The sequence below is a fragment of the Coturnix japonica genome, chromosome 11, assembly GCF_054131305.1.
Source record: "Coturnix japonica strain WE chromosome 11, WE-NBRP24, whole genome shotgun sequence".
Taxonomy (NCBI): Eukaryota; Metazoa; Chordata; class Aves; order Galliformes; family Phasianidae; genus Coturnix; species Coturnix japonica.
This window is the reverse complement of record NC_140673.1, coordinates 22,229,251-22,253,254: the sequence shown is the minus strand read 5'-3', so window position 1 is coordinate 22,253,254 and position 24,004 is coordinate 22,229,251. Positions and strand designations below refer to the sequence as shown.

At 44.2% G+C, this 24,004-nt stretch overlaps 1 protein-coding gene across 1 annotated transcript in view; it reads left to right on the top strand.

The window, feature by feature from the left end:
- LOC107317605 (BEN domain-containing protein 5) overlaps positions 1 to 23,700 on the top strand; it is a 799,506-nt gene extending 775,806 nt beyond the window's left edge. Inside the window, exons 12-13 of the mRNA XM_015870494.3 lie at positions 10,701 to 10,797; positions 21,315 to 23,700. Coding sequence (XP_015725980.1) covers positions 10,701 to 10,797; positions 21,315 to 21,438 — 221 coding nt within the window. The 3' untranslated portion in view covers positions 21,439 to 23,700. The remainder of the gene's footprint in view (positions 1 to 10,700; positions 10,798 to 21,314) is intronic.
- Positions 23,701 to 24,004: the final 304 nt, after the last annotated feature.

Below are 24,004 nucleotides of genomic sequence, written 5' to 3'. Positions count from 1 at the left end.
GGGACTGCAGAAGTAGAGATCGGTCCTACCCACCTTGCCAAGGACTGAGAAAGATCCCAGCAGAGAAGGTGCCCCTGATGAGATCTGAACACAGGGCATTGAGTTAGAGGGGCACCCCCCCTGCCCACCCTTCCATTCTCAAGCAGGATCAGTTTTGTTTGCCCTTCTCTTTATAACTTTTTTCTTAATTCTGCCTTAAGATGGGGATGCCATGGCCTCCCAAGGAGGTATCTCTCCAGTGCTTCATTATCGCTAGAAAGCTTCCCTCAAAATCTAATCTCAAGCTGTTTTCTTGTGAATTCAGACCATAGTTTCCTGTCCCATCACCTGCAGCTGCATAGAAGTTTATCCTGCCCTACAGGGCCTTTACCATTTGTGGAGCCCTCACTCTTTGCTATTTTGTGGTTCGAAGGCCACACATCCTATCAGTTTATCCTCCTCAGGCTTTCTGGACTCCTGATAACCCCCAGGCAACTAAACAGAAATTAAACCAACCTCGGGAGCAGCAGAGTCTGACTCTGCTTGGTGCCTCCACAACCCAGTGCTGCATCTGGCAGGAGCCTGGGGCACAGCTGGGAGCTCAACCATCCAGCTCTGCAGGGACTGGAAAAGGCACTGTGCATTACGGTCCACAGCTGCAGCCAATCTCCTTTGGCACTCATGGGCAAATATACTATGGTGTTTCAATGCAAACACTGGTGAAAGAAGCGGGTCTGGCAATGAGGAGGTCCCTTCAGGTGGTACAGGAACTTGTGAATGGAATTATTCCTTGTTATTAATAGTAATAGATAGAGTTTGGGAATGCCAGCAGATGGGGAGAATGTAGTAATAGCAAAACAAGATGTGGCCACAAAATACAAGAGTTTAATAGGAAAAAAAGAAAGTGATGTACGAGTATTTCTATTTTATTCTATGAAAAGAAAAACAGAAAAGGAGGGGGTAAGCAGCCTCTTATTCCTGTTATCTTTATCTGCTGGGACTGTCATTCAGCCTGGGCTCTCATTTTATTGCACAGGAGCTGTGCCAGTGTAAGGAGCAGCACAGCAGACAAGTCTCACCTCTAGAAGGAGAATGTGAAGGGGAAGTGATTTTTATAACCGTAAGTGACACTCTGGAAAATAGAGAGATGTGAGGTTGCTGCTTAGGTCTCTCATAAAATCCAGGGTTTGCTGGTTATATTATGGTCAAAAGCACCTTGTTATGAAAGCCCTTTTCACTAGCAAACGCGATGGCTCTGATGCTGCCCCACCAGTTAGTGCCAAATCCCCTCACAAGCACTTGTTTTGAGTTGCCCCTTCCATAAAACAAGAGCCTCTCCCACACTGACTGTGTACATGTGTAATTTCAGCTGCTCCAGCAAAGTCAGCTGTGGCTTCAGCGAGTGGTGGTGGAGTTTGGCACAGTTTTATTCAAACCCTATTGGAGAAATGAAGGGAAGAGACAGGCAGTGGAGAAAGGGAGAGTGCAGACCTTTCCAGCATCGTTATTTGGACAGAGACGCTCTGCTGCCAGCAGTCCTTCTCTAGGGGTATGATGCAGGAAAGCAAGCCAGGTTGGGTGAGTAGCTGTTTTAGCAAGGGCTTTGTGACAGCAGTCAGAGGAGTGTTATTTGTGGCAGGGACTATATATAACTATACATGTGTGTATGTAGATTAAATATATATGTGTGTGTAGTCCCTTATCACTGCATTCCAGCTTGAGTGTAAAACACAAAGGAAAAATCAAAGGTTTTAGAAAAAGCTAAATTTATCTGGGAATGGGAATTATTATAGCAAAAGAGGAAATTAATTGGTGGGGATGGAGATTGCAGTAATATTTTACTCCTGCCTTATGCAGGCAAAAATAGCATTAGTTTTCTCTACCTGCTAGTAGCAACCCTGATCTCTCCTGTCCTTCAACAGCACTATTGTGGAGTGACCACCTCCCAGGGAGGTGTGTCTGCTGATGCACAGAGTGCTTTGTCTCAGCTCACCTGTGTCCCTACAGAGGAGGCTCAGAAGTGGCATGGTCTCGAGTCCAAGAAAGCAAAACAAAGATGAGGTCTTGGCATGCATGCCCCACATTCCTCACCCAGATGAGTTTTATTTCATGTAACTCCTGTTTTTCTTTCTTCCTATAGCGCTGTTCAAGCCCAAGCAAAGTGCCCAAAACCACTGGTTCCACTGATCCATCCATTGAGTTGGAAGCTCTCTGCTACTCCAGTCCATTCTTGCCCTTGCAGAGAGGATAGGCTCCTTGTCTCGGGTTTGGCCAAGCGGAGTTCCCATTGTAAAATCAATCCCAAGGTCTTTTTTCATGATCTGACAGCCCTGGAAACGTGTTACTCCCAGCAGACCTTTCTGCTGCCTGCAGCCTACACCACTGTGCCTTATTCAGAATCAATACTTGCAGATGCTGGAGATAATGCAGGGAGAGAAATACATTAACACAGCAGAAGAAACAAAGATAATGATGTTTTTCTTACATTTTTTTTTCCTTCCTCCTCGTATTACACAGAATAGGATTTTCTTTTCTTCTCCCCCTGGATCTTTATGATCTTCACTTTAGCAGGGCTCCAGACTCTTGAATTATTCCTTCCCCCCCCCCCCCCCCCATTATTTTTTTCCCAATAAAACCTTAAATCTTTTTCAAAAACTGCTTGTTTTAATTGAAAAATTTCAATCCATCAATTTGCCTCCTCTCTACCCTCTCACCTTCTTCCCCTCCCCCAAACAGACCCATTTGCAGTAAATAATCTGTAGCCAGACTTTTTTGCTCTTAAGAAATAAATAATTCTGAATTTGCTGAATCCCGCCTGATCTCCCACCTCTAAATCACTGCACTTTGTACTGAGCTCAGCCAAAATGTTGAACACACTGAAGCACGACTATTACTTGCAGACTGCAAGTGTTTTTAAAGGTACAGCCTCTGAGGCCATGGTCCTTTTTCCTCCTGGGACGGTTTGAGAGAGGAGGTGAGCCAATTTCTGAGGATAAGCTGTCTCTTGCTTGCATTTTGCCCACTACAGATGCAGACATTGCCTTATCCTGAAGGGACTTACCAAAGGCTGATGGAAGGCAACAGGAATCCAGTGGGTCTTTGACTAATTCATACCCAGCCAGGGGAAGAAGGTCCCTGAAAATCACAGTGAGTCTTGAAATCACTGCAGTTCACTTTATCTTTCCTCTACTCAAAAACCTCAAAGTCAGTTCTATGCAGGTTTATGTCACAAAGAAACTCAATCACCGTATTTCTCAATTTCTTAATTTCTCATGTTTCTTAATTCCTCTCATACCGTAATTTCTTCCTTTTAGAACAGCTCTTGTCAGGGCTACTGTGTCCTGCCTCAGAATGCAAGCTGCACTTGAAGAGGGAAAATGCAGCATGCAACAGACTACTGATGCCTAGTTATGATTTATACAATTCATGAGCTTCCAATAATTTACAGACGAAAAACGCTTTATCCACACTTTGGTGTGTTGAAACATTCTTTCTACCATTTATCTTGAAACTGATTTTGTTTGGGTAGTGGTGAATGTTATGCACAAAGCTGTGAGTGGAATCTCTAATGGGGACTGTTAGGCGTGAAGCAATGGCTGAGCTGTGGTGGACCAAGAGGATCCCCAAAAAGTTCCCCCCATGTTTCTCCAGTGTATTTTGAAGGGTTTAATTTATATTGGAACTGTGTTGTTCTTGCGATTCCAATCAAACTGATAACAAAAGCATTTAACACTTAGTTTTCTTGCTGTTTTCCCCTTTGAGAATCTCAGTGATTGGAGAAGATTGTGAATGCTGGATTTTAGTTTGAAAATTGCTTCTTCTCCCCTCATCCGTTTTATGTGTATCTGTATGAGAGAATCAGCTCTGCAATTTTCATTGACTGTGTAAAGAGCTGAGGTCAGCTAATCCCCAAGGGCTCCTTCCCGGATTTGGCAAGTGACCAGAATTAAACAATACAATATCAGAAATGTTAAAATCACAAGAAGAGACTTATCCTGGGGTTTTCTTGATACTGTAACTAACGATCATTCAGACAGCAATGTGAGGCCAGTAAATACCAGCCCAAATTCATCTGGGGACAACTTGACAAAGAGCTAATACAACCAGGTTTTAAGTAAATCATTTTCTAAGTATATCAATATATAGAGGGATGCTGATGCAGTATTTCCATTAATTCAAATATCCTGATGCTGAAACTCACCCTTCCTGGGTTTTTCTTTTTCAGCTGTGAGCTTTGTTCTGACCTCTGCCCCTTAAATAACCTCATCAGGAGTCAGGGCTGCCAAGGTATTAAATAAACCATTTTCTTTTGTCATTTTACAGCTTAGGACAGATTACCATTTACAGGAGGGCCCATTTCCATCTCCCAGTGGCGTAGGGGATGGTGAGATGGATAAAATGTAACGTACAGGGGACAATGTGAAGATGGCATTAGGATAATGGAGCAGTCAGAGATATCCCTGTAAAAGGATGCTCATAGTGCTGGTAAATAGCGTGTGGATTCAGAGGTAAGAATGGGCAGTGGCCCCACTGCATTTTCAGTGTTACTTTGTCTGAGACATCTCACACCTTGCTGTTTCTCTGCTTGCTCTGGATGCCCTGTCTACATATCTCAAATCCTGCAGTGAAATTAGAGCTCCCCTTTCCTGGCCACATGTGAAACCAGCACTGCAGTTCAGACTCACATAGAGGTTTCCATCAGTAGCAAAATGTATTCAGATGGGTGGCTCCTTTGCTGGTGCTGGTGGATGGTAGAGGGAGAACTGAGGTCATCCATGCAGCATCTTCACCACCTACCATGAGACCCGTCTGTTCCCCACCCCAGGCACTGTCTGGGATCTTCTGCTTCTGTTGAGTTCATGCGAAGGGCAAATGCGACAGCTGATACTGAAATGAGTTCATGGGAAGTGCAGTGCGGTCCTTGCAGCACAGTCCCTCCGGCAGAGAGAAAATGTTACTCTCCTAGGTACGTGTTCTCCAGCCGCCCCTGTCAGAGGAGGAGGGAAGATTACAGCCCTCTGATTGCTCTGGGAGAGAAGCCTACAACTTCCATCTTTGTAATTTCTTCCACTACAATCAAGCTTTTCAGGAAAAGGGCCTGAAAGCCTGAAATAGTCTGTCAGAGTCTTTCTGCCCAGTTCCTTCCTTCATAAAATACAAAAGGTTAAAAATGAAGACTTGTCGTTAGCAGTACATTTCATTTCCAAAAGCATCTGTGCAGCCCTGTCCAGCTTGACTTTGAATGTCTCCAAGGACAGGAAGAAGATCCACCACCTTCTGGGCAATCTGTTTCCACAATGCCTACCTCCATTCTTAGCCTCACACAGGAGCTACAAGCAGCCCCATGACCATAGCAGACCCTACTAGGAGGTGTACCCACATGTACCCTGCAGCTCTGCAATGCCAACAGTCTGGTGTTGTCTGTGCTTGCCTGGCTCTGCTCCCACAAAAATCAATAGGAAGGATGGGGTAAGTCAAGGCTGGATGTGGCTCTGGGCAGCCTGGTTTAGTAGTTGGCAACTCTGCACGTAGCAGGGGGCCTGAAACTAGACAATCTTTATGGTCCTTTTCAATCCAGGCCATTCTATGTTTCTATAATAAGTCTTGTCTGCTCCCACACTCTCTTTTAGAAGTTTCCCTTGAGCAAGGAGGTAGCATGACTGCCCAGGTTTGCATTGTGATCAGTGATTCTGAAAAGCCCCGGATGAGTCCCCCTCCCCAAGGAATGGGGATTGCCCCAGTTGCACTTTATCTGAAGTACCCCCCCCCACAATCAGATGTGTCATTGGCAGCCTATCTTATTTGTCAGAGAGTAGTGTCAGCCATGAGATACAAAACAAGTGACTGTGGCGAAAACAGCTCTGCTAAAATAGAGGACTGTTTCTGATCAGGCTGGGTGTGATATAGCGCTGTGCTTTAAAGCCGTGTAATGCCATTTTCCATTAGAGCTCTTGTTCAAGTCAGGAAGGGGTTTGATCCATTGATGGAAGCTGTTAGAAAGAGATGAGAAAACCTCATCCATATTTCTCTTGAGATTGTACAAAGCTGACAGTGTGCTCACTGACCACAGTCACTGGGGACTCTCCCACACAAAATATCCCTCTTTTCATAAATAACAGGATGGTTTTTGTGGTGGTCAGAGATTTGCTGCAGAATTCAGTTTAGTCAAACAAAGAGCTGCTTCTGGTTTTTAATCCCAGCTGTTAAAAAGATTCATCCTTCTTTCTCTTTGTGAATCCTTCCCCTCTTTCTCCCTTCCCTGTTTTTCCTTCTTCTGTCTGTCTTTAAGATAACTGAGCCTGCGTCTGGTAAGTGATGCCTCTGAGTTGGAAGGTCTCAATTTTAAATCCTGCTTAGGAGTAAACTTGGATGAATTCCATAAACTAATAACCCAGTGTGGTGTTTTAAATTGATGGAGGTGCTGTCCTGTAGATGAGACATAAAAACAGAGATCCAATCTGCTTGGCAGGGACCCCGCAGGACTTATTAAAGATGAGTGGGGACTGCTAACTGTTTTGCCCTTGTCAAATCCTCGTCACTACCACCACTTCTCTTCCTGTTCCAAAGCAATGACACTGGACCTCATGAAAATGAGATGACGAACTTGAAGGAGCCATCCTTTCCCTAATTATTTAAAGCAGTTTGCAGTGTCTGGCAAGAGGGGGAAGGAGAGATAATCCACTCACTTCAAAGTGGAATGACCCTGAATTTCAAAAAGCAAAACAAAAGCAGGCGAATGGTGCCACCATGCTCTGCAGCAGCGACATTATTAAATGATCAGTGAGCTATTAAAGCAGCAACATTTAGTACCTCCCCTAATGACTTGTACTGCTAACTGGTTTCCAAATTGAGATTCTTATTGCCTTCACGCACAGACAGAATAGGGCTGTGCTCGTGTTTCTGGATGCTCCAGCTGAAGCAGACTGTTCACAATAGGCTCAGTGAATCTTCTCTGTTGAAAACTAGTAATGACTTCTGAGATCCACACGCCTCCTCTGTCCTGTTTTCATGCCAGGGCCAGAAGCTTTGGGGGGGAGAGGCATGGTGGAGATCAGAAGTGTGGGGGATTTTGCAGAGAGCTCTGCCTGGTTCTTGTCTTATCTGAACTTCCTAACATCTGCACAATTTGGCAGAGTCGTGTGTGAACAGACTGCTCGGAAATCTCCCCCAAACCACTGATGGCAGTCAAAGAGCAAATACTGCAGGAGAAGCGTTTTCAGAAAGAAACTTGGGGATGCTGGTTTCCACTTCCAGGTAGGAATACAGGGAGAACAACATATTGGTGAAGGAGGGAGTAAGAGGAGAGGAGGCAGCAGAGACAGACATTCACCCAGCTGCTTCCATTGTGTCTCTCCCAGGTGGGTTTCTGCTGTCTCATGGGAGTTCCTGTGATAGGAATAGCTGGGCAATGACCTGCAGATGTGGTTTTAGTTGGGCAGGGAGTTCTTGTGGGCAAAAGTACTGCATGTGTGATTGCAGAAGGAGAGATGGTTACAGAACAACCCATCACACTACCCGGAAAAGGTGAGTTCTGGCTATAGCTGCAGTTATTTTTGTGTCTGTGATATTTAGTGAAGCAAAATGGAGTCTGGGTCTTCTGTGCACCCAAAATAAATGCAAATGTCATCGCTGTGATTTGTTTTTCTCTATCAGTTCTGCACACTCATGCCACCTGCACTTCTGAGTGAGTCAGGCCATTTCTCACTCAGGCTAAGCAGGCACAGGGAGAGACTGTTACTGCCTTTTATATGTATCAGGTTACCTGCTTTCTGTGACAGAAACCACACATCCTTTGTGGAGGTGGCTGGCAAAGCAGTGGCAGTGGGATGGTATGAGAAGCCAGTATTAGAATGTGCACTTATGTTTTTTTAATCCTATGCTGCCTTAAATCTTACTCCAGACTAGAAGCTGTTTCTATGTTGTTGCTTTTCAGTGGTTGGATGTGGTGGCACAGAATTGCATGATCAGTTTCATCAAAGTGCCCATCTACTTTGTGTGTCTGTGCTTGGCAAAATGCCTTTACCTCCACTGTAAACTTAACAAACAGGTCTGTATGGGCTGCAGAACGTGGTACGAACTATAGGAAATGGGGCTGGATGGGCCTTCGGGGCCCTTCTATATTTCTTTTCCTTAACTTCATGCAAAGCTACCTAGAGCTAAGTCATTCTTATCTGCCATAATTTTAACCTGTTCTTGAAGTCTTCTACACTGGAGTTTTCTATCTGTGCTTAGGTGCAGTGGTTACCAGTCCTTATTGATAAAAAGCATTTTCCAAGAGCTAACTTTCAGCCGTAGAACAGAATTCCTCCAAATCAGAAGTAAAGCAGAGCTGTAAGGCACTAAGGAGGAGCTCATGTAGCCACTTCCTCAGCTGCATCCACGCTCTTTGTAGGGCTTCCTTCCATGGTGCAGCATGTCAGGTATTGCCCACCATGTGAAAGCACGTATTGTAGAGAGACAAAGAAAAGCCAGCAGGGCCAGCTCTGGCAGATCAGCCTTCTGAGAGTGGCACTGACAAAATGTCCTAGAGACTTTACGGAGTCCAATTACCACTTTGCGTCTTTAAAGTGCTGAGTAAATGAAAGAAACTACAAGATCAAGCCATGTTAGTCTTCTCAATCCCTTAAATGCTTGACAGTCTTCTCCCCTTCTTTCTCATTTTCTCAGAAGACTTTGAACTCTTAACCTTTGCTGCTGCTTTGAGTTCTCAGCTGCAGAAACCAAACTACTCACAGCCATCCCCAGATTCCAGTAACAATCACAAAATACTTTCAAAGAAACGGTGCCCTCCCTGAAATTGCTAAACTTCTAAGCTGCCTCCAACTTTCTAAACTTTTGTGCTTGTGTGGTTATCCTCATCCATTGGTGCCAGCAGGCTGCAGGGAAGCTCACCGGATACTGCCACAGCCAGTGGCCCCATCCAACCAGTACTCTGTCCATGCAGACAGCAGCCATGAACATCAGCTGCTTGGACTGTTCTATAACACTGGACAGAATTAACTGTAGAATCATAGACTTGTTTGAGTTGGAAAGGCCTGTTAAAGGCTATCTAGTCCAGCTCTCCCGCACTAAACAGGGACACCTATAATCTGATCTCGTGCTCAGAGCCCTATCCAGCCTGACCTTGAATGTCTCTAGGGATGGAGCATCTACCACCTCTCTGGGGAACCAATAACATAGGTGCTCACAGCATATATTGTGTTAGAACAGCAATTCCTAGTGCCTGGAATAAACCCCTGTAACCATCCCCAAGCACTGGAATGGAAACTAGAGATGTGGAACCAGATCATGGGAGGGGGGAGAAAATTAGTGTCAGGAGTCATCCTCTGTCACTTGATCAGGGCTTAATAGCGATGCCAGCAGAGCTGGTGGCTGGCTGATAGTTTTTAGTTGAAGAACTAGAGCTAGAGACTGAGTCATGTCAGTTTGACCTCTCTTTTAAATAAATAAATAAATGATAAACAGAGAGCTCACAGCGACATCTGAACCTGATGTCTCATGCTCACTTGTTTTGACATGTCTAAATGTAAGTGGGCGGGTAATAAAAGCTTCATTTAGAAGCAAGTGTCTTCACAGCCACTGCTGGAAGCCCCTGGGCTGCTGCACTTATGGAATTTTCCTCTAATGGAAACACTGGCAGATAACTATTGGTATAACAGAACATGAACACATGCGCACAGAACAACCCAGAAAGACTGCAGATACTGAAATGTGTTTAGTTCCCCAGGTTCTGCATTAACACCCCTGAACTGGCTGTTATGATGACTGTTTGGGGCAGCTCTCTTGAAAATCATGTGGTTATTGCAATGCGTGTAGGCATCAGGTCAAAATAAGCAATTAAAGGAGTCTTCAGCTATGGATAATGGCACCCATTGCATTTCTTCCAGTTGAACACCACCATATGGAGGATGAGCAGGCACTACTCTATAACAGGAAGGTCTAGTGCTGATGTTTCACGTATGGAGGAGGTTCACCCGATGGATATATGGTGTAGGATATTATTTTTTAATGCAGTCATTTGTTACTCAGCTTGCTTTTAGGCAGTGGAGTCTTCAGGAGGTTCAGGAACCTGCAAGGTCTACTTAGCAGCTCATCTGCCAAAACAGAAATCGTGGCCAAAGAGGGGAGAGGAGCCCCAGTGTTACTGCTGACCTCCTGAAGGTAAAGTACAGCTCTCCAAGGCATTCTTCCAGATCAGTGCTAAATCACCATGTTAGTTTCTGAATACAACACAACTAGGAGGTCTACGCTAAAGGTGGAGGGCTATAGCTCCGATTCCAATGTTTAACTTTTATACTGGTACATGTCTGGTTTGTACCATGACATTGCTGACCTTGTTTCCTGGAGACAAGTACAGAAATGCCACCTGTGTCCAAACATTTTTAGGTATTTGTTTTCCCTGAGCTGGAAGGCTCCTTGGTCTAGTCTGTTTCTTCATGAACACCATGGGGATCTGCAGCCAAGTGTAGAGGGAAGGAGAGACTGTTTCCTCCTGTCTGTGGTTTTATATAGCATCTACCTGTGAAAACAAGAAGCAAACAAGATGACCCTTGCTTTGTCTGCTTATATAAGTCATTTTGCCTGAAGTCTGAGTACTGTGGGATGGCTAATGTAAAACTTGCTCGTGCATCAAACAGCAGTAATTTACCTCTGGACTGTGTGTTTTTATTGTTAATATCTTAAATTATTTCCAAAAATACTCCTTAATTAAAAACTTACAGATATGAAGCTTGGAAGAAATGTGGCCAGGACATTCTTGGACTACTACAGGCTGAACTCCTTGGTGGAAAGACCACTGGCATCGACTCCTAAAACTCGGTAGGTTAGAAAGCATTTTCTTTTGCTTCAGTGGGGCTGCTTCTTTAATACCTTTCATGTCTAAACTTCAGTGCTCCTTCATTATGGCTTTATAATAAGCATGCCAGTCTAACTGTGCTTATTTTATTGAAATTCCATTCGGAAATGAAGCATTTATGATCAGGAAAGATACCTGGTTTATGCCTGAAAAAATATTCAGGGGATTTGGGAGATATCAATATCTTTCCTGAATTCTGTCTGCTGTACACCAATCTCACACCAGTATCTTTAATGGACTTACCCTTCATTTATCTCCCAAGAGTGAGCGGGGAATCAGAGTTGCTTTATTTTGAAAAGTTTTAGTTCTGGAAGGAAAAACTTTTTCAGCGCTTCAGGAGATTACTGGCAAGCTTGTGCTGAAGGCAATATTCTTCATTTCATTTTGGACCTGTGCTGACAGCTGGATGGCAGGCTTCTTCTGCAGTTAGGACCAGGTTTCCCCCTCTAATCCAGCTATACAACCTGTGTAGGCCGTTTGGCCAAAAGTATTGCTTATTTTGGGCATGAAGGAAGGCCACTAGTGAGCAAGGCACACAGGTATGAAGAAAGGGTTGGAAATGCCCAAGCTCAGTTTCCTGCAGTGTTGCTGGTCCTCTGAGTGGTGTTGGACCACTGGTGTCCTTTCAGTATCTTACCATGTGTGAGCAGCAGTGGCAATACTATGGAAGTGCTGGTTGAGATCTGCCATTATTTGAACAGAGAAAGAGACAAAGCTGGGTAATAGAAAGAGAGGAGCAGAACAGGAACCAGAGCTCCTGTTACATGGGAAGCACCATGTTCAGAATTTGTCTCTGTGTGGAGGAAGGAGCAGTTTTGCCTCCAAAATCAAAATTTCCAGTTAAGTACATTTAGATCAACTGGAAAGTTTGGAATTGTTTCTTTTAATACCAAAACCAAGCATAATTTATATTTACAGTGAAAAATACAGTTCCAAATGGAATTGTTTCTCTCCAGCAAGGAATGCAGATGACCCTTGAATATATCACTCCTTTCTTATCCCTTCTTTTTCCCCTAAAAAAAAAATACCTGTGAGAACAATTGCTTGTGTACAAAGGAACACTTTCAAACTGGAGACTTTCCACTGATGCATAAGATGGATGTTACAATTATCAGCCCAGGTTATAGAGCAATTGCTGGAATACCCTTCAGCAGACTTTAAAAATCCTTTTGGTGCAGCCATTCTGGCAGTTCCTTATGCATGCAGTCCAAGCCAACCTGATTGCATTAGGTGCTTAAAGGCCCTACTTTAGGTCCATCCCCCATTCTGTGTTCATGATCTCAACACAACAGTTTAGGCTGGTTCAAGGAGGACTGTCAGTGCTGCAGCTCTGAATGCTCTTATCTGCAGAGACCTGCAGGGTTAGCAGAGAAAAGCATCCAGCATCTTCCTTTCCTCTGGAAATTGAATGTATCATTTCTTTCAGATTCTCAGGGGCCACAACCTCCAAGGCTAAAAACCCACAACTATTACTGAACCTAATTACCACCTGACAGCAAAGTGCTTTTCCGTAGCATCATTCAGTTACCTCATCAAAAAGAATGTTTGTTTGCCTTCTTCGTTTTAAATTAAAGAACCACTGACAGTGGTAACTGAAGCATTTTAATCTCATCAAATATCCATGTCCATCTCTATAGAGACAGCCATGCCAGCAGGGAAAGATACACATCTATAATCGAGTTGAACAGAGCAGATTTCTCTCCCCACCAGAATCTAATGGGGTGAGGGATCTTTTGCTTGGGGGGTTCTACCTCACATTAAAATCCTAAACACTGTAAATGTTCAGCCTAAAGCCAACAACTGTTTTAGGAATAGATTTTGAAAATTAGCTTTGTTAATTAGGATTTGAAAGCTGATAGCTTTCAAATGCTGATCTTCCTTGTAAGTAGACAAATGCCTTCTATTTGTCTTGTGGGTCTTGTCACCTGACATTTGATCAGTGCCTGTGTATATTATTAAAAGTACATCAACGAAATGAAATCTTCTTTGAAGCTGTCGTGTTAACTGCAAAAGGAAACCTTGCAAACTGCTGGGGAGGAGGAGGAAGATAGCTGTGGTTTTAAATCTGCCTTGCCTGGGCAGTGGCATTAGGAAAGGACTAGAATATGTAAAATGATAATAAATACCTGTGTAATCAGGACTAATTATATGGTATGGTTATTAGCTTGAAACAGGACATGTTGTGCCCACAGTTTATGAAAATGTATTACAACATTACCAGATTCCACATACGCACTGAAAGAAAGCTGCAGAGTTAATAAACGTTTAAGAGACAACTAATTGGCTGCTTTGTCCCAGTCTAGTGCAGGCAGAATGATTTCTGTTTGAGGGAATTAGTGTGGCCGAAATGTGTTATAACGATACCCCTGGAAATAACAGCAACCTGAATCACTTCCAGAATACATCTTGACTGAAGGACCTTACAGAATGAAGTGTTTACTTTGCTATAAGCGTGGCGCACAGAAGGAAACTGAGGCGCAGAAAGGAGATGATGGTCCTGAAAATTGGTGCAAGTATTTGCTAGTGCTCAGGTTCAGGCACCCTTAGCTCTGACAACAGCTATCCTAGAGAATAGACAACATGGGCAGTTCAGTGAAAACTGAATTAGGATCATCTGGAGCAAAAGGCGAGAACAGCAGCTCTGGTTACAGTGTGAAAACTGACCATGGGGCCAAGCACTTGTAAAACTTTTTCCAAGATGGAAAGAGCAATAGCTGTATCTTTTTAAGGTGCTTACATGCATGTGAGTGAATCCAACTGGTTGGATCTACAGTTGGACCTGTGGATCCCCAGTGTATCCCACAGTCCCACTCTTGCAAGGACCCTGTGATCCTGAATGAACACTTAGTTCAGAAAGATAATGTCTGTTGTTACCAGCAAGCTAAGCCATTATTTTCCTGAAGGTGATGTGTCTGCAACAGAATAGGAAAGCATCGATGACTCAGCTGGGGAGGGCAGGAAGGTTAGAATATTTTCATATGTGAGCTAATGAATTAAAAGCCTTGCTGAAAATGCTGGATACTTTCTGGAGTGATAAACCGATGGGCCCATGAATTTCTAAGAGTGAAACCTGCATGCTTCCTACAGAAGCTGCTGGAGAACAGAGTGCTGCCACTTCAGTGTGCTTCAGAAAGGCTAGGAAAGTCCACCAGCACACAAAGATATCTCTCCAAGGCTGGGTTAAGTGGGGACAGAGCAGAAGAGCACAGCACACAAAGCTGCTGTCTGGTGGCAATGGAAGTTCACGCTCTTCCCCTCCTCTTCTTGCAGTGCTGTATTATGCTTCTCAGTGGCTGGCAAATTCTGCTCCTGCTGTGCTCACTGGGAGGAATTCGAGTGGGATTCCCTGTGATGCTGTCAGAGACAAGCAGCTTTTTCTCTTGCTGTGTCTCTGTCCTGAGCACACTTCTCTACTTGTGCCAGAGTAAAGGTTAGCACTGGTTGTGTTGAAAGCACATGTACTCTACTGAAATCTTTGGTATATAAGGCAATTTTTCTATAGGAGATGAAGAGAAAGCAGATTGCGACTGTTAAAAAACGAAAACAGAAATCTTGCTATGCAAAGATTTGCAAGTGCAAGTCACCTTGTGCTGCCTTAGGCCTTTGCCCACGCCAACATTGCTCTGTTCTTTCCCTCCTGGCTCATTGACTGTGCAGCAGAGCTGTGCTTCAGCACAGCAGTGTCAGCAAAGTTGCTATTGCCTCTCAAACTGCTGACTCGTTTTTTGAGAGCTGTTAGTCCCACGTTTCTGGTTCTCTGTGTTCACTGAGGCCCAAATTATGGATAATGCTGAGTGCTTATGGCTCTGACAAAGGTTAAGGGAACTGGACTTTGAATAGACACCTCATAAGGAGCCTAAAAAATCCCACCTTGCCAGCAGAATATTTCTGCACCAGGCAAAACTTAGGCCCTCTGCTCATTGGGGTGTAGGAAAAGAAATATATTCCTCTGTTGAAATATCTCCATTGATGTACTGAAACTCATGAAGTCCAGGAGAAGAGGAATAGTTCTGACTAAGAGCAGGGACTTGATGGCATGCAGCATAATAATGCCTGGAGTAATGTACTGAACAACAAAAAAAAGGACGGAACAAAATACTGGCTGACCCTTCTTTAATTGCTGCCTGTTTGTTGTGCCCTGAATGAAGCTGCAGTCTTGTTGAAGAAAAAGTAGGCTGTGATGAGGTAATTAAAGACTGCATCAGAAAGCACATCCGCCAGGAGGTTGAATTAAAATTGCTCTGACAGCCTTTATTCTGGTAATTCCTCTTGCTGCTTGAATTTGCTGCCTTAATGATGATGTATAAGTTCACAGCTGTGTATCCAACTGGATGGATTGGCCCACAGGACTGCCCCATCATCCTCAGGTGATGGGAACCATCATCTGCATCACAATGCATGGAGATGGAGAATATCTTCTCCTGTATGGTCACAGGAGATAAAAGGAAACTTCTGCCAGGACAACTCGATCATCCAATTGCTGAGCCTCATCTGACACTAAAGTGATGTTCAGATGCTGCATGGGCCTCAGGGCTCAGACTGATGCCATCCTGGGGATTTACTGTTTTCTGGCACGTGTGTTGGAGTCCTTCTGCCCCACGGGATCTGAAATGTTCTTCCCAGTCCACTCGTGCTGTCTTTCAGAAAAGACTTCTAAGATCTGCCTTCAGGATTTTTGAGGTTTTACCTGCATCTGTCGGCACTTTCTTTGACCTGGCCATGTCTTAAATGAGAGCTGGGAATGAAGCCACCTGTCTGCTTTACGTAGATGGCTGCTTCTTGTCATTCTCTTGAGGCCCTGTTTGCTGTCACCACAGCTCGCTTCCCCCAAACTTAAAATGCCGTCTTGTCATCTTTTCCCCCCACTGTTTTCATTGGGAGAGAAGTCTTTAGAGAGAAAAAAGAAGAAAAAAAGGGGAAAAGTCCACATCCTAGGAAGAATTATACATTGTTGTCAGTGCAACAGTGCTCTAGATGCCTTTTGATCTGAAATTCTCCTGAAACATTGCAGGTCTGGACATTTCCATTGCCCGCAGACGATGCACACGAGCTTCTCACCTCCTTGGGCTACTTGTAACATCAGCAGCTCACCCCACTTCATCTGTGTCACTTCTGTAGCGACATGGTGCACCAGTCTGAATTTAAGAATCTTCCCTGTGCCCCTGGAAGGGCTGTAGTGATATGCAATCATAAATGCTTTGTGAGCCTGCAGGACATCTTACCTGTTCCCTTCCAGTTCAAACAGTGCAAAAGCTCATAGAAGTGTCTAAATAAAGCCTCGCTTTATCCTCCTACATCGGCCAGAGCACCTTTAAAAGGAAAGAAAAAGAAAAACCTGCTAAGGAGTCAAACAACTTGAATCTGATTTGCAGGGTTGTAAATGGGAGCACTACTATGGTTTAAAGGAAAATTATATGTTTTGCCTCAAAAAATAATTTTTATTTTTTCCTCCATCTCGACTGGTAATTATAATCTGTCAGCTCACTCCCACGCCCGTCTACAGGTTTTATGCAACTCTTGATACTTGTAGCTGTCATTAAGGAAAGCTTTTCAGGTTTTAAACTGTGACACATTTGCGTGGATTCAATGAAAAGAATCCATTTGCAGGGTTTGGGGAGATTTGCAGTGCTCACCAAAACACCCCATTACAACAATTGCCTCCTCAAGCACTTGAGAACCAGTGTTAGCTGGAAGGATTTCACCCCCTATTTAGGTATGCGCTCTAAAGCACATGCAAACAGTCAGATACACCTCAGCACTGCTCTTGCTTTCAGACATCCCCAAGCAAAGAATGTGTAAAAACACATGACTTCAAGGCTGGCCCAGGGAGCCAGCATGCCTGCCCAGCAGGGGAAAGTAATCTGCATTACTGTAGGAAGTAGGTTGGGTCCATGTTAACAATCCCTTTCAAAATGAAGGTGCTGTCAGTTGGTTTAATTTAATTTACTCTACCTTAATTTACTTTTGAAAATGAGCTAAATGAATGAATTGAATTATGGCTACTTTAACTCTGAAGGAGCATATCCACATAGGAGCTTACTGTGGTTTGACTAATCACCTTCACGGTTTACACCCTAAATGTATTTGGATTAGCTCTCTTGGGCATCCTCATGTAGATACCCCTGGAGAAGCCCACCTGCTTTTCCCTTCCTTCCTCAGGCTTGCTGTTCTGAAGAAGCTGGGGCATGGTAAGCAGATTTAAAGCATCTGTGTTTTTTCCAGCCTCACCCCTGTGTGGACTCTCCTCCTATTTCTATGGAGCAGGAGGATAGAGTACTCCGCTGTGAAAGCAGAGCGCTGTTATGTATTGGATGAGCTGACTTGGGTAATGTCTGGTGTATATAGCATGATAATCCTGACATCATATTTCTAATTTGAACAAACTCAAGAGACGAAGAGACAATCTTTTTTTTTTGCTAGCAATGCATTATTCTTCTGCTGCTGCTCCTCAGAAAATAGGAAGACAGAGGACAAGACAAAACCTTCAGTAACAAAGGGAGAGATATCTGCAAAGTCTCCTGAGAGGCAGGCTGTAATATGGTGCCTTGGCACCACTGGACTGATTCCTGCATTCTGAAATAGCCTCAGGGTAAGGACTTGATGAGATTGCCAGATAGTCCTGGTATTATTCCCTACGTACTGAGATAGTGGGATTTACAAGGCCCAGAAATCATATTCTGCTGTAACAGGTGAGTGGCTACCTCACATACATGAATTTGTGCTCGCTTTCTGGAAATGGACACTGGTGACCGCTCTAAATAAATAAATATATAAAGCCTTTGGTAATGGCTGAGGATTTCTGACCTTTGCTCTAACACTGTAAATTTGTTTTTATAGCTTCTAATTGCCTTGCTTTGGAGCATGTACATTATCTAACTGCCAGGGCGCTGACCGTCATTATCTGCTGGGCCATTTAATTTGTGGTTTTTTACATTTGAAACTTGTCAGACATTCCCTGAAAATACTGCGCTCCCCTTGCAGTGTCAAATGTGGGCCTGGTTAATTGTGCATCCCTGAGAGCGAAGCATTTGAAGTAATCAGGCATTGATTGTTTAGCTGCAATGGCGGCCCATCTGCAATGGAAACGCATCTCCTTCGGATGGGGGGGGAGAGTGTAAAAATTAGATCAGCAGACACGACAGCAACCAGATTTTGTAGTTTCAGAGATCAGAGGTTAGCCATTTCTCAGCCTTGATGATTCATTTTCGATCCCACTCACGTGGCTCGAATAACCTTATTTTCTCCTCCCTTTGCAGTTTAAATACAGAATTCTCTTCTGCTTTGGCCCTCTCAGTATGCCAGCTGCAAAGTCACTAACATCTATCACTCCCCACTTTGACGTGCTTCACCAGATGGAAACAAATGTCATGAAAAGTGTGTGTGAAAGAGCCCAAAATGCCACAAGAGCACATGTGTGCTCACAGGCTGTGAGCTCACCTGCTCTGCTCTGGGGCAGTGGTTTGTAAACTGCAGCTCATCTAAAACTTCAGCCTGGTTTGGAGGTCTGATGTTTCATTTTGAGATCTTTAAGATTTCCTAACAATCAAAAATACCTATGAAATTGTTTTAGAGGTTAATGCGTGCAGTACTTTTGGTGTAGATGTATATAGGACTTGAATTCCTAAATATGAGCTGAGAGAGCTAAAGCAAAGCAACGCCTCCATTTTGTAGAACATGAAATAAAGCCACTCTGGAAACACCAAGATGCCAGGCCTCCATGTGAATTATGCTCCTGCTGTATTTAGAAAGAAGCAATTTTGCTGTTGAAATCAGAGGTTGGCATTTTTTCCCTTGGGTTCCGTAACTCAAAATTATGTTGAGATCATGCATGTACTGGAGTTTATTTTTAGCACCAAAGGTGAATGTATTCAGATTATTCAAGTGGTGATTTTTTGGATGTACAATTAGTTGACTGAGAGATGCGCTATAAATTTGATATTGTAATTGCGGTGCCTCTGAGATTTGCAAAACAGTTTGCATGGCTGCAAGATTAACTGTTGTACGTGTGATGAGCATGCAGCAGAGCTGTGATTTGATCACAACTGTCTATCAATTGGCTGTACAGCCAAAAATCACTTCGTCACAAGAATCTGGTGCTTGATATTTGCAGTGCTTCAGCTCAACTACTGCTTGGATAGCTGCTAAAAAAAAGGGCAGTGAATAAAAATCCCACCTGTAAGTGCTGATGGTTAACCAGGGTTTGCTTTTCAGGTGTTACTCATATGCAAAATTCCTCTTTGCATGTTTCTTATGTTGCTTTCTTCTCTTGCAAAGAGGAGACAGCGCAGTATGCCTTACTGGGAAGGAGGTTGCCTTTGCTGGGTTAAGCCCTGCCTGTTCAGTGCTGGGTATGGGCAGGCTGTCAGCAGTAATAGGGGCAGCCCCAGGGCAGGGATGGCTTGACTGATGTGTCTCCCTATGTTTTGTGTGATTCTCTGTTTGGTCCACAGCTGCTGCTGTGTTTGGGTCTCCAGCGTTGTCTAGGAACTTGTCAATGTAATTATACACAGAACCCGAGAAAGCACTTGTTCTCACTTCTGTGTGCCTCTCAGGTTTCCCTCACAGGGTCCTAATTTATTTATTTTTGGCTCTGTGTTTTTCTCTTCAAAATATGTAGGTTGGTTGAACTGTGGAGAGCCAATAGATACTGAACTGGTGGCAGCTGCAACGGCAATGGGAAGGCAAGGGCTGGGGCAGTGAAGCTCTCTTAGTCCCATACCCCAGTGGTCCCTATGTTATTTCATTTATTTTAAAATATTTTAAAGCAATATAAGAAGTGCATAAATCTATTGGAGAGTGTCCAAAGGAGGGCTGCAAAGATGGTGAAGGGTCTAGAGTGGAAGATGTATGGAGGTCCCTTGGTTTGTTGGGCCCAGAGCAGGGGAAGCTGAGGTCTCATGGCTGCAGCAGCTCCTTAAAGAGTGTGGAGGGGCAGCACTGAGCTCTGCTCTCTGGGGCCCTACGAAATGGCATGGAGCTGTAGGGGGAGGAGTAGGTGGGGGTCAGGGGAAGGGTCTGCCCCAGAGTGTGGTGGGCATAGAACACAGCCCTGAGCTGCTGGAGTTCAAGGAGCGTTTGGACATTGCTCTCAGATATAGGGTTTGGATTTTGGGTGGTCCTGTGATGAAGTCCACTCAATAGGACTTGTGGGGTCCTGATAAATCAGGATGTTCTGTGATTCCATGACTCTGTCATGGTGTCATAAGGCAGAGATTCCCGCTCCAGCACAACCCCATCACAGTGGGATACAGGGCTGTGGGACCTGCACCCCTTTGTGTCCAGCTTCCCATCATAGCTATATCTCAGAGTAGTATACCATATATAGTATACTGCATATATAGTATACTCAGTATATCATATGTAGGTTGGTTCCTAGGTTTGTCTCTGCCCAGCAGCTAGATGGACAGACAGACAGGCTGAAGCTGTTTGTGCCTGTCATGCTGTGATACACAACTGTCAGGAACCAGAGGATGGTGGAAGCACTGGGCTGTGATATTGGTGGGGGGGAGTTTAACTAAGGCCTTTAAGCAAAGAGGCTATGTAAGTAAACAGAACAGAAATGTTAAAGAATTAACAGATAATAAAGGCTAGAGATTTACTTTTCCTTAAAGCAGCAAACAACATGCATGCTGTAAACACACACCCAGCGGCACTTTGCCTGGGAAGCTCACAGTGAGAGCAGAGCCACATGAAGCAGCTTTGCTATCTGGGACAGGCTGTGGGAAGCCACAGGGCTGGTGCTGCCATGTCAGACTGTGATGAGCTCGGTGGTTGGGCTGTGAACTCCTGGGGCATCACTGAAAGAGGGCTTTATATTTTGTATAATTCTCCTCAACAGAGGTCACTAGTTGAATCCCAACTGCTCTGTTAGGCCTGCAGCCCAAAGGGTGCTGAAAGGGCTGGGACACAACAGTGACAAGTTTTACATTACCATTAAATGTTTGGAGTTAATGGAAGTGCTGGAATCACTGGCATCACGTGCCATGTGATGGGTGCTCCCCAGCCATGTGGGCAGAGTCTGGCCATGGCTGTGAGCCTTCCTCATAGCAGGGGCAATGAAGAAGTGAGCTGTCTTAGGAACCAGCTGTCCTGGAAGCAGTATCTGCCCCCAGAAGGAAATGTTCACAGTGATATGATGGCTGATAATGGGGAGAAATGATGGGAAATGTTTCAGGAGTGTGGTGAGGAGAAACCAGCTGTAAGTGCATTGGTTTGAAGGGAAACGGGGGGCTTTTCATGGAGAGTTCAGAGATAGTGAAGAGCCCTTGAAGGACTAACCCTTCTCTGACCAGAGGAGCAGGGCACCAGCTCTAATTTCTCTTAACCACCTCTAATTTCTCTTGAGCAGCCAAAGCCTCCCTTGCAGATGCACTTCCCTGTGAGACTGCACATGGCATCTTCTCAGAGCCAGAGTTTGCTTAGCTGCTGTAGGAGCACCACAGCATTCATAACAGCTGTCCTCTCTCTCTTCTTTTGGCAGGAAGGAAAAGCTGCCAGTCTTTAAATGCACCACCCAGCAAGGCCAGGAGACCAGCCATGCTGACAGCAAGCCAGAGAAGAGGAGCCAGGCACACCTGAAGGACCAATCTCTCTCTGCACGATGAGAGGAGAAGAGAGGAGAGGAGGGCTGGATTGTGGGGTGAGGCAGAGGAGTGCAGCTGGAGTTGGAACTGCTGATATTTCTCTTTCCTTTATTTATTTTTTTTTCTTTCCTCAGATAAGTATTTCTAAGATAACAAATAGTCCAAAGGGGAATGAAGGAGAGGGAAATTAGCTAGAAATTTTACCATTGATTCTTTTTTATTTATAGACGGTAAATCAATTTCAAGCCTTTTTCTTTTTTTTTCTTTTTTTTTTTTTTTAAGCTCTCATCTCTGGGAAAGAGAAAAAAAAAAGAGTGACCCAATAGATTTAGAGAAATCATTTGCAGTGGCTGAAAAGCTATTTGTTAAAATGAGAAAGCCTCCCCTTCCTCTACCAGCCCCCCCCCCTCTCTCTCTTATAAGGGTTAATCCATACAATGAGCAAATAAGGGAGTCCTGGCTCCCCTGCTTCACCATGTGATGTCTCCCCTTTTAGTGTCAGGCTCAGAAGCTTTTATGCCAATTGCATGTGCTAGCCCAGTTAGCTTGCATTACGAGAGCCTGATAAATAGCTTCTGGGAGTCAGGCAGGTGCTCCTCAGTGTGCCGTTTATCATCTGCTGCATGGTTAGGCTTTTGCTCTCCTATCGGATCATTTGAGGAAAGTGGTCATATGAGAAATGCTAGTGGTGTCACCTGTCAGGGTGCAGGCACAAAACTCACTGCAAGCCCTGTCTAACAGGCAGAAACCCTGTTCCTCCAGCAATAGCTGGTAGGAATCTAGAAAGACTGAGCTTCCAAAAGGTTTGTGACTGAGGCAGCGTCAGAGAGGGGTAGTGCTGAAAGAGAAGTTGCTGAGACCCAGTGGAAAGAAAGGGAAAGGATGAACCAGAATGAGGTTGAAGAGAGATATGTGAAATAAGAATGAATCAGCTCCCCTTGGTGTCAGGTGGTCTCAAAGAAGTAGCAGTCCCAGATACTTGGTAATAAAGGATGTGAGGCTGGTTGCTCCTTTTCTCTAAGCCAGGACATGACCCTTACAATCTAGGAACAGGGTCAGGCTCAGCTGGGTAGTCGTGCTGGGCTGGATAGAGAAGAAAGCATCCTTAGCAGAACTGAAGAGAGATGAGAAAAAACTGGAAATCACAGGCAATGGACCTTCCAGGCTATTTAAATTTACTGTCTCTTGTGAAAATATTCCCTGAATCTTCAGCAGTGGAGAACTGGCTTTGGGGCCTGAGCATTACCAACACTAAACCAAGGTATGATCCTACAAAGAACTACCAGAAATCAGCCTGAATCATGTTAATGCAGCCAGGAAACTAGTAGGCCCTCATGTGCTCATCTGTCTTTGAATACTGTATCTGCCCCAGCATCACTATTGGGTGTAAGGGAGCTCTGCATAAGGTCCTTTGGGGTCCTTTCCATACAAGCAAACACAAAGTAAGCAGGGTCAAGGTCTGCATTCTGTGTCTCAGGACCTCAAACACTCTTCTGTAGTCCTATTCCACCACCCAGACAGCCCTGCTAGGAGCCACTGGCACATGGTTTCCATCCAATTAGCATGACTGCAGTCAGAAAGAGTGAGCAGGTACAATTCAGGAGAAGAAAAAAATGGGCTTTGCATGCTTCTTAAAAAGGGCAGACTACTCAGGATCTGACAAAACTTGAGCTGATTGTGTCTGTGCATTAGTCAGCTGCTTGCTGAGATTTCATTAGTTCATTAGTTAGTTAGTTTCTCTATAAAAAGGGGAACTTGGCTAAAACGAGATACCCCAGTGGAAGGAGAATAGTTTAAAATACTGAGCAAACGTGATGTTGTCAATCTTTCAAGGTGAGGGGGTTAAACTGTGAGCATTTTAGGGAGAATAAAATGCCCTCGTATGATGAATTCCAAGGCATCCGAAAGGCATAGTGCTGGCTCTCTGTCTCCAAGAGCAGAGTAATGAATAGCTGTGACAGTGTGATAATTAAAATGACCTCTTGGAGATATGGATTAGAAGGTACGCAGAAGGGGGATAAGTTCTCCTTTGAATTAATCTACTGTTAATTTATGACTATCGTTGGGTTTTATAGGGTTTTAGAGGAAGACTTTCAAAGTTGGTTTACTGGGAGGAAAATGTTCTTTTTGCATATTCAATGGGAAAATATTTGCAGAATTCCTTGTTATTTATTTTTGAATGGTCCTATTTATATACGTATGCATATATATAATGAGAGTTTCAGATATTTGCTTAGCTGCTAACGGATTTGCTCAAGAAATATGAATAAAATGATAAAAGCAGCTGTGGAATGTGCATGTTGTTTCATTTTCACATTCCTTCTTCCCCAAGGGCTCCCAGAGTCACTTTGAAACCAAGAAGTGGACAAGCTGGTTCTGGGAAGCCCTTGGGCTGCCCTGATATCAGCTGTCAGAGATTCCTGTCATCTGACTTGTAAAAGTCAGCCTTTTAAGTTCAGATTTAATAACTGGATCTTCCTGAAATCGCTGTCTCTACTTCTTGTTTTCTGTCACCCAAATCTGCCCCAGAGCCTGCAGTTTTCAACTCTGTGCAGACCTAATGTAGAGTCCTCATCTCCACTAGAAT